Below are 11038 nucleotides of genomic sequence, written 5' to 3'. Positions count from 1 at the left end.
TGCAACAGTATTTTAGTATTTTCATTTCATCAAGAAAGCTGGCGGGTGTGCAAAGCAATGTGTTAATTATAAAAACTATTGTGTTTTATTAATTTTTCAGAACAAATATTTGTGTTAATAAGTTGTTAGAATAGCTAATGAAATAGATAAGGTGAGTAATTGTTAAAATAACATGCAAGTAAGAACCTAGCTTGAAGAATTTGATAAGTGCTTACTTTATTGCTACGACTTTTCTGAAAATTTCCACTGGCTATGAACTTTTCGAAAGTTTCTCAAAAGTTTTGTAGTCTTCAAACTTGATGTCACATTTATGAACAACAAACTTTGTTTAAAACTTCGAATTAGTTCTATGAAAGGAAAAGTTAGTTCCGAAAATAGTGAAACTTAGAATTTTCGTCGCCATTTTATTTTTTGTCGCGCTGGAAAAGCGGCCATTTTCTTTGTGCCGCGTCGCTTACGTCTACTTTACATGGCCCATGAAGTTTAATTTAGTTAAGTTCAGCCGTGATCTCATTTTGAAAATTGATTGGTTTGAAATAGTATTACTTATTAAGAACGGTACGCATTGAAACTTTCCGCACGAAATAGTTTTCGTGTTGGCCTAATTATTGCGTTGTGTTAGTGGAGAGTGTTAATTTTGTTGTTTTGTAACATAGGAGGGTGGGCGCGACGAATAGCTAAAGGGAATATCGAACAATGGACGACGATCAACAGTTCTGTTTGCGATGGAACAATCACCAATCTACGTTGGTGTCAGTTTTCGACACTCTACTCGAGAAGGGAATTCACGTTGACTGTACTCTGGCTGCCGAAGGACAAACTCTAAAGGCGCATAAAGTTGTTTTGTCCGCTTGCAGTCCCTATTTTGAGGTGGGTATCATATTAACAAACTAACTAGGTCAATTGATTCATGTATAAGTTAGTGCAAGCTAGCACAGTTTTGCTCTAATAAACATTCCAGTCGCTTCTAGCTTTCGTACATTACAAGCAATTAGATTATATTAATGCATAGATGAGTTGGCAACTGAAAGTTGTTCTTACAACTTTTCCAAATACTAGTTTTAGAATCACTAATGCTCTTCCTTTTACTATTAGTGAATCTTAATGATATACAAATTAATTAAACCATTAAAATGAGCTTAACAACATTCCATTTTTGAATTGTATTCCCATCTTCAATGATAACATATAAACAAATGACTTATTTATAAACTATACAATTGTTGCAGAATGTATTGTCACAGCAATTCGACAAGCATCCAATAATTATCTTAAAAGATGTGAAGTATGCTGAATTAAGAGCTATGATGGACTATATGTACCGAGGAGAAGTGAACATATCCCAAGATCAGTTAGCTGCTTTACTAAAGGCAGCAGAATCTCTTCAGATCAAGGGTCTATCTGATAACAAGCCCTCAAGGCCTCCGTCGCGCCCTTCCCATGTTACACTCCCCCCTGCACACCCGCCCAGAGCGCCATCACCCCCACCACAGGTAATTACATATAATATTTGTTTTAGTTTTTTTTTATTTATTTTATTATTCATCATAATAAGACAGCCATAAAATTGTACAAGCTTCATAATAATATTAATCTCGATGGTAAAAACCTTCAAATTCAAACTTTATAATCTTTTTCATAAGTTAAACAACAGTTATGTGTATAAACCTAATTATTTTTTGAAAGTGTAATAAAGAATTGTAAACTTTTAATATATAAACATAATCCTTTCACCAATACTTACTTTTTACCTGATCCTTTCTAATATAACTTTAACACAATCCTTTTAAATGTTTAAATCATTGACGGATTAAAAAAAATTATTACAATACTTAAGCAATACTATTATGTTAAACTTAGTTAAAAGTAGGCTTTATTAAGTTTTAACACATACATTGTGTATTACTTTAATTAAAACAAAAAAAAGTTCTAACAATACACTCCCCAAATCGCTTTGTGACTAAAAATGTTTATTCCTATTCTGTGTTGATATATACAATCCCTTCAAATATTACTGAATATAATTGCTTATTTGCTTATGAAATATTTTAAATTGAGTTTTAATCATCTACAGTGCACATAAGCTTTAAGAGGGTTGTTATTTGCCCACCTGTAAACATTTAAGATTTTTGTACCTAATTAATAAATAAAAATATTTCTGTTGAATTAAAATGTATTTATTCATTCATAATCATGCGTAATGTCTTGTTAGCCTTTACTACATCATTTTTGGTTGTTAATACATATTTATAATCTTAGAACATAAAGTAGACTAGTGTAGTAATGAGAATAATCATGATGAGCTGTGAGTTGACAACATTTATTTTAGACATAAAGGAAATGTCCTTGACATTTCCTTTTTCTATAGAAGAATACCGTATAATAGAAAAAATTAAATCACAAAATAGAATAGTTTTTGTTTATATAACAGTTCTTTTATTAGTCTTGTATTCATAAATCATACACCACTCGACATCGATTACGACTGTATGAAACATTGTTTAACATTAAAATATCTGGATTCAGTCAACAGAACTAGATTTCAAGCATTATCATGACCAGCAGGTTCGTGATGGCAGCATCGACAGCCGCGAAGGTTCAATGAGCCCGACCAGGCGCCGCAAGAAAGTTAGACGTCTCTCCAACGAACAAGTGACTCCCGTTGCCCCACTGGTCCCAGAACATGAAGAAATGCCGTGCAAGGAAGAAGTCTCTAGGGATGGAGTGGAGGACTTGACCCTCGATGAGGATGCTGGAGATCCGCCTGCTCAACATAACGACGTCGTACGGAGTGAGTCCTTTTATTTCAATACGACTCCTAGTTTATCTTTTAAATTCAATTTCGTTAGGTTCAAGCGTCGCCAATTAACTATAATTAGTGAGTGAGAGATATACAATATTTGAATTTCAGTTTTAAAATATTAAAATGTAATGTAACATTAACAAATAGGGAACATTTTTCAACAAGCTTTTATTGAATTTGAAATTACTTAAGCCTGTAATTGTAAACTGTAAGTAAGAAAAAATTTTATAACTAAACATTTTGGTATAATCTTAATGCATGTAGGTATTTTAATAACACATAATTATATTGCAAATGTGCTTGTGAAAGGCTTATAAGCTGTTTCTGATATATTGGATTTTTTACATATTATGAAGATTTTTACAAACTAAATAATATTAAGTTCAAAAGTTTATTATATCTGATGAAATTCTACTTTACTAGCTTGGTTTCTACTGGCTAAGTATTGTAGTTTTTTCAGTACAGGCTACATTATGATTTCTTATGTATTTTAAATATTTTATCAGAAAAAGAAAAAAAGTTTTAAAATTTCAACATATTGTTACCAAATTATATTAATTTTACATATTTTCAAATCTGTTTATACTAAACATTGTAATAAATATCACATCTCATTTATCATTTCAAAATTACTGAGGTACACATTTCTGAGGTAAAATATTACAAGAACACAACTTTGTTTTCGACTCTCATAACACAAGAAAAAGGTTTTATTTTTGCTGTTAATATACAATTTAAACTTTTTAACATGTGTTATGTGCTAAAATGTAGGACTTGCTTGTATTTGTAAATAATTTTAAAAGCATATCAATGAAATTCACTTATAGATTGTTGAGTTTTTTCAAAAAGCGTATCAAATGGAGATGGTGGTTTTGCAAAAATGCTTTGTTAAAAATTTAGATTTATTGTGCTGTCGAGTAAATACAATGTTTACCATTATTATTAATTATTTGCACTGCACCTAGAATAGTGGTGACGTTATCTTTTCCAAAGTCGTAAGCGTCTGAGGCGGGACTGGGATAATTGAGATAGGGATGATGTTTACAGAAATGTGCTTTTTCAGATTTTCAATGGCACATGGAACGATCTCAAGATGAAATAATGAATTCAAATGACAGTGTTCGAGACTCGCAAGGTAAGACCTTTATTATTCGTGAGTGGCAACACTCGCTCGCAATACTGAACAATTTGCATTGCCCTTTTCCACACAATGCAATTTGTTGTGGGGTTCAAGTTATCTATTGGAACAATCAACTTGTTTAAACGATGATTTTAGTAGAAAAGTTGCTTGATCCAAAAAAGAAGGAACGGATGAAATGCGCAATGTCTTCCCATAATTTGAAACTAGACAAACAGTTATCGCTTAAAATGTATTTATTATCTATATAAATATTATTACACCGGAGTCGAGAGTGCTAGTGTTTTCACATGTGAAACTACAAACAATACCTAATCATTATCTAATTTTATCAAATACTAATCCTATACCCGATATCTATGTATCAATTTTTTTCCAACAAGTTTTTCAGGTTAAAGGTACTCGGTAAAGGTTTTTTTCTTTTTGTAGCCTTTGAGGCGAGGTATTTTAAGTGAGCCGAGAGGTAAGTATACCTTTTGATATTATTAATTGGCTTATGTTTGTTTGTGGGACCATTCATTGCATGTACCATTTAATGTAACGGTAACCTTAAGTGCTAACTTATTAATTACTTAACCGTTTGGAGCGGGATGGTTGCGGTAAGTGAGGCGTATACGACGTTATCGATTGTATTCGTAGATTGTGTGCACATTGCACTTTTGCTAAATGAATATGAAATTTTTTCGGCCGCTAAGTTCGGGTTTACTCGCCAGTGCTATTCGCGAGGAGAAGTTCACCAAATGAAAAAGAAAAGGTAATTATTCTGAAAATGACCTAGTTTTTGTTATGTATTTTAGTTGCTTATTTATTTATTTTTATTATTTTTTATTTGCATTCACATGTGATTTCACTGCAGTTTACTTTTTTATCAGTTCATGTTTTACGTTCAGATTCCATGCATGTTCACTAGGCCGGCTCTGAGTAAGCATGACGTTTCAATTTCCTAGTGGATGCGCATTTCATTTTCCTACATTACTCTTAACACTTTGACAATCGTGAGCTGTGTAATTAGGACGTGTGCACACGGAAGCGGGGCCAGACTACCCTCACGACCTCGTTACATAACAGCGACCGCAAGCCGCCCTCTGTACATTTACCTCGTGCTTAACCACTCGTTGTGCTTCAAACCCTGCTTTATCATTGCTTTTATTTACCCTTGCAGAGCCGTTGTGTAGCCTCCTGACATTCGCTAAAACCCCCTTTCCATTAACGCGGGGCTTGCTAAAACGATGGAAGGTTGAAGACACGGTCCCTGTGCAATTCCATTCGGGGAAAAGACAAAGCCGTGCTTCCAAAGTTGTTAAAAAAGAAAAGTATAAAGTCAAGAACAAAAGGGGTAGGAAGCCGAAAGTTGAATGCGAAGATTCGACGGCCTGGCGGCACGTTTGTTCGATTTGCAAGAAAAAGCGCTATAAATACAAAAGAAATAAATTGAGGCACGAAAAGTATGAATGCTTGAAAAGAAAGCATTTCGTCTGTAAACTTTGTGGAAAGAAGTATTCTCAGAAAAAGACGCTGCATGGCCACATTTCTGCAAAGCATACGATTTGAGCTTTTTACGCTTTATTTTTACATACTCATTTTTTCTATTTTACTTAAGTTTTTTTCTTTTTACCCAGTTTTGTAAAACATGAATTGTTTGTAGAGTTACAAACTCTAATACTTTTTTAAATTAGGTTTTGATCTCTTTTTAAGTGCCATTTTTTGTAGGTTAATCATGTAAAGAATCATTCCGACAATGACTCTCTACCGTCGCCGGAATGATTTTATTAATCTTTATGTTTAGTTGATTTTCATAAGTTTATTTTGCGTTGTCGACTTTAGAAGTTTCTTTTTAAATATATATCGTTTGTTTAGTTGAAATTTGGGTTTTCTTTGAGCTTAATTAATTACCCGCCCGCACCGACCTAGTCGTGTTATTATTCTGCCATCTTTCTATTTCAGGAGACAAAACGCCGGCGCGCGGTATTATGACTCGTAGTAAAAAAGTGTGCGAGGAGGCGACGGCGACCACGCTGGCCATCCTCAAGAACGTGACTAAGATACCGGAGATGACGCCTCCCGAAGAGAGCAAGGAGAACAAGAAGCAAGCGCAGCCCAAGGAGAGGGCGGGCGAGAGGGGGGAGGAGGCCCGCTGCCACATCCTGCCCCGCGGCTCGGCGCAGCTGCCGTGCGCGCAGTACAAGACGGAGAAGGGCTACAAGTGCCCCAACTGCCAGCGATGCTACAACGCGCGCAAGAACCTCGTGCGTCACGTGACGCTCGAGTGCGGCCGCGAGCCCCAGTACAAGTGCCCCTACTGCACCTACAGCAAGCATCGCCGCAACGAGCTCAAGAAGCACGTCGAGAAGAAGCACCCGGACTGCATGCAGCTGGCGGCCAGCCCCAGCCCCGTGTCCGTCAAGTGACGCGTCGCTCCCGCGCCCCGGCGCACCAGTGCCTTAACGATCTTCCTTTTACTTATACGGTATTAATTATATAGTTAAGTCTTGTGTATCGATGTCCTATTGATATTGGAATATTTTTTGACCTATTAAACGATTTTACTCGACCTCGGCCTCTCATTTCGCCCCGCCCCGACTTATGGGAAGATACTCTCACGACTTTTGTATTGTGCATGTTTGCATGGATTAGAAGCTTCGCCTTATAATTTCTAACAGAGATTTTTTTTATTATAACGCATTTCTTTGGTTCCTTAATTAGCCTTCGGTAGTATTAACACGGACATAGTCGCGCTCGTTTCCTTATTTGCATTACGATCAAATTGTCGCATTTCAGAGTTTCACAAGGATAGCCATCTGCCGTCGGCTCTATTGTCCCTGCTGTCGGTGCAGCACCGGCAGCGTTCGCTGGCCGCGGCCCTCGTGCCGCCCCGCATCCAGGTCGGCGACATCGCGAAGGCGACCCGCGAGGACCTCCTCTATCCCGCCGCGATGGCCAAGCTGCCCGTGGACTCGCTGAGCGCGATCCCGGAGAACATAAAGGCGCACCTGTTGCAACAGGCCTTCATGCAGAACAACAACACGGTCGGTCAGAGCGCGGAGTACAAGAGAGACGAGGACTCGGACGCCGAGCTGGACGATACGGACGACATCGTGTTGCCCGACGAGGCCGACGGGTCGTTCGGGTCGGGGGGGGGCGGGGAGCCGAGCGAGACGCGCGAGCGCAAGCGCGACGGCAACAGCTCGGACGACGCGTCGCGCCAGTTCGAGTGCCGGCACTGCGGCAAGCGCTACCGCTGGAAGTCGACGCTGCGCCGGCACGAGAACGTGGAGTGCGGCGGCAAGGCGCCGGCGCACCAGTGCCCCTACTGCTCGTACCGCGCCAAGCAGAGGGGCAACCTCGGCGTGCACATCCGCAAGCACCACAACACCGAGTGGTACCTGTACGCCAGCAACAAGGTGCGCCGCAACAAGAAGACCACCATCTAGACCAAAGTCCACCCTTTACCAAAACGATTACGCGATAGTTGTAGCTTTATTTGTCCGTCGACGACTTTGACGCGGCCGCGTGCACATTCCCCGACGGCGTTAGATATATTTTGTTGTTTTCGTTTTAGAGTCTATTTTATTGTATTGTTTGTTAGTTAAGACTGACCCGAGTGTCGTCGCGGCGGCGCGTGCCAAATGTTTGCGACCGCAGTCTCCCAAATGTATTTACCAAATTGTTGAAATCTTTATTAGTACCTAGTTTAGCGGCAATACTAACTCGAATTTTCTAGTTATAGTATCCTAACATTCCTCCGAGGGATAATTCCATACTTCACTTAGTGCAATGATATTGTTAGGTGTAGTCGGCGGTGAATTGAATGATCCAAAGGTGTTAAAGTATATTATGACGTTATATTATGAAATAAATTATTTAGCGATAGGTTAGGCGGCGCCGAGGAAGGCGTCGGCTAGAAAGCTCACGAAGTGCCTACGATGTTACCTTTAGTTAAATATTTGTTCGGTTTCGGTGTACTGGGATCGATCGATGTGTTCAAAAACGTTTTATAAAATTATTGATATTCATTGATATTTAATTCGCAATAACTTTTTATATATCGTTTAAAGTATACTGTTGTTGTTGTTTAAATAGGATTACAAAGCTATTTGACCAAAGTCAGTATTAGTTTAAAGGTGTGGAGTGATGAATGTTGTTTAACCGTTACGAGTCAGATTTGACGTTCCACCATATCATGATTGTTGAACGTGAGTTAATTTTATTTTAAGTTCACTTTGTTTTTTAATATTATTCGAGACTTAGTTTAATCATTTAGTGTGATTTTATATGAATATATTGGGGTTTATTTGGTAGAGAAGTTTAATAAAATGTAACTTTAGATTATTTTTTTGTCTTTTTTTGCATCCTTTTATATTGTTTTGTTTGTTTTTTTTTTGCTTGTAGCGTCGTCGGTAAGTGCAATTTTTCGTTACGTAATTGCAATTTGGCGCATGTTGCACGAGAGGCTCGCTTCGTTCACTTTGGTTTTTCTTTTCTTTGTTTTGTTCATACTAATCTAATGACTACTTTCAGGTAGACGAGAAAGCCCGCGGGTCGGGAGACTACATTCATTTAACACGTTTACCTAAAAAACAAACCGGTGACTAAAACTTATCGGTCAAATTATCCGCGTCTCTCGTTTAACTCTCGTTCGATGAGTGGAAATTAATCGAACGAACGATCAAATTCTTCTCTCATTCGAGTTCATTTTAAATAAACGTTTTGTTTTCTTTTTGTTCTTTTTTTTTTACTTTTTTCCTCTCGCAACGCTTTCATCACAGCACTCGGTGGACACTCACAGTAGATATGTATGTGTATGTACTTATATGTATCGTATCGTATGTATATAACACGTATATCGTGCTTGTATCTGTTAACCTCACGGGAATGTCGAATGTGTGTGCGCGTGCGCTTGAGATGTCTATAAGAGTCGGGGGTTTCAGGTGGTGTCGCGTCGGAGGAGTCGTACCCGCGCCTCGGTGGCTTGTCGTGGGAGCACTGGTCGGCGCGCCTGGCTCTACCGCTCGTGGCCGGCATGAGCGTGGGCGCTCGGTCCTCGCCCGCGTCGCCCGGCGACTCCAGCTTCACTTGCCCCGACTGCGGACGCGTCTACAAGCTCAAATCTTCGCTGCGGAACCACCAGAAGTGGGAGTGCGGCAAGGAGCCCCAGTTCCAGTGCCCCTATTGCGTGTACCGGGCCAAGCAAAAGATGCACATAGCCCGCCACATGGAGAGGATGCATCGCGAAGTCACTATTAAGCCGGAACAGTACATGAAGCAGGACAACGTCGACGCCTGCACATAAATCGAGACAACTCTCAATACTCATTATGTTCATTTCAAATGCCAGGTTTCCCGATTTTGCCCGATTGTGATAAATGTGATGTAGTTCCTTTTGTGATAGTGGCGATCGGTCACGTTAGATTTAATCTCTTACAGCTGACTGTGCATGCGCCACCTGAATCTTTTTAGTAGTCGACTTGAGTCAAGTTCTAGTTCCGAAGATTGTAAAGTTCCAAAGTAGGATCGTCGTAATCATACATTTATTGAGAACATTGTTAGACCGGCTCGCCCACTACCGAGTCCATGCACAGTCTGCCCGAAGACGGTACCTTGAATTTATTTTGATACGAATTTTATTAGTATTTGCATCGATCAAAGTCGTAACCGTATCGGCAACTCGTGCATTTATCCAGTTTGAAGGAAACTGATTTCATATAACGTATAGAAGCACTTTTTGTGTAAACAATCATTCCTATTCGAATGTCGCGTAGCTTTGTTAGGTCGAGAGAAAATACTTTAAATGTTGTTACCATTTCAGTTACTGCAACTAAACCTTTAGCGTCGGTCGAAACGTCGACGAGTTTTGACTAGTGAATGTTTATGATTAATTTTATTTTTTAGAAACTATTGATGCTATTTTCGCTTTTAAGCAGTTTAGGTGTTTGCCATAATGCGTTCCATTATTTTTGTAATACTCATAAGTTTAAATATTTTGATTCGATTATTTTAGATCTCTTTACACGTAATGCATTTATTTTTTACTACGCGGTTAAGTCGTATTAATTGTAAGTTCCTGCAGACGAATGTTAATTTGTTGTTATTGGGGCCAATCGTATTTGTTAGTGTAAGGATTGACCGGAACGAGTGCCTTATTGTTGAATCAAGAGTGTCTCTGTGTCTATGAACCGAGCACAAAAATGAATTTTCGGATGTTGAAATCTTCCACGTAGTGTTTAAGTATTTTATATTTACCATTTAGCGTTTATGAGTGATGTGGGGTACATATTAGTAAAGTTATTCTGTTGGCTTTGCAAGAATGCGAAACGATGGAATAACCGTACCGATATGGGGCCACGTAGGAACCGTTCGCAGTTACCATCGTACAATCAATGTGTAGAGCTCACTAAGTACAAGAGTCATTTACCGATACATAAGTGCCTTCTAAAATTAGTCATTAGGATTTAAAATGTGTTTTAAGTGAACAAGTATATACTCCCAACTCAGACGTGCGCCTCGATTGTGATGTTCCAATCGTGGGATAGAATAACGAGAAACGAGTACAAGATAGCTGTGATAGGGCGAGGCTCTGGGCGCGAGTGCGGATGACGACGGGCGACCCAAGTGATTTCAGAACTGACCTAGTTTCACAATGCTTAGGGTATTTACTATATCTGACAATAAGACAGTGATTAATTGCATTTGATTGTATTTTTATAACCTTTTTGTATTTTAATAAAGTTGCTATTCTTGATAAAGTCTAGTTTCAATTGGATTTGTGTTAAATTTAAGATGAGTATGTATTACATTTTTTATTCCTGCATAAACAGTTCTCGAAAACTAACCCCGCATGATTACTTCTCTTTACCTAATTGAAATGTACATATTTAAGGTGGACGCCGGTGCATGTAGTCCATTTTAAATTCTGCCCGACTATTGGTTGATAGGTTGCATGATGAAAACACAACAGAGGTAATAGTTGTAGATGATATCGTAGCCGAATAAGGAGCAAATTAATGGGAGACATGGTGCATTATCTTATGCTTATGGTGGCACATTCAGGTGCGGTGGCTTGGCTTCACTGGCGGTAGCTTCATATTATTTGCACGTAT

At 38.7% G+C, this 11038-nt stretch overlaps 1 protein-coding gene across 7 annotated transcripts; it reads left to right on the top strand.

The window, feature by feature from the left end:
- The first annotated feature begins 14 nt into the window (after positions 1–14).
- Positions 15–10684, top strand: LOC110995393 (longitudinals lacking protein, isoforms A/B/D/L). 7 transcript variants are annotated; one of them, XM_045627898.1, is made up of 6 exons: positions 15–151; positions 657–870; positions 1230–1493; positions 2527–2791; positions 3867–3938; positions 8870–10684. In XM_045627898.1, exons 2-6 carry the CDS (start codon positions 697–699, stop codon positions 9229–9231), a joined length of 1137 nt encoding a protein of 378 aa, XP_045483854.1. In that variant the 5' UTR covers positions 15–151; positions 657–696; the 3' UTR covers positions 9232–10684. The 7 variants fall into 7 exon arrangements, with proteins under 7 accessions (XP_045483854.1, XP_022118236.2, XP_045483852.1 ...); XM_022262544.2 differs by lacking the exon at positions 8870–10684 and adding an exon at positions 6720–8270 and having other exon boundaries at positions 2566–2791; XM_045627896.1 differs by lacking the exon at positions 8870–10684 and adding an exon at positions 6720–8270.
- The last annotated feature ends 354 nt before the right edge of the window (positions 10685–11038 follow it).

This window comes from Pieris rapae, chromosome 4, assembly GCF_905147795.1.
Source record: "Pieris rapae chromosome 4, ilPieRapa1.1, whole genome shotgun sequence".
Lineage (NCBI taxonomy): Eukaryota > Metazoa > Arthropoda > Insecta > Lepidoptera > Pieridae > Pieris > Pieris rapae.
The sequence above is the reverse complement of the archived record's forward strand: the minus strand, read 5'-3'. Positions and strand labels throughout refer to the sequence as shown.

Excerpts from the sequence above, each read along its gene's own strand:
- LOC110995393 (XM_045627896.1), top strand. The coding sequence starts at position 697 with ATGGACGACGATCAACAGTTCTGTTTGCGATGGAACAATCACCAATCT. Across the intron at positions 1,494-2,526 it reads CGCCATCACCCCCACCACAG|TCAACAGAACTAGATTTCAA; the intron begins GTAATTACATAT and ends ATCTGGATTCAG. Across the intron at positions 3,939-6,719 it reads CAGTGTTCGAGACTCGCAAG|AGTTTCACAAGGATAGCCAT; the intron begins GTAAGACCTTTA and ends GTCGCATTTCAG.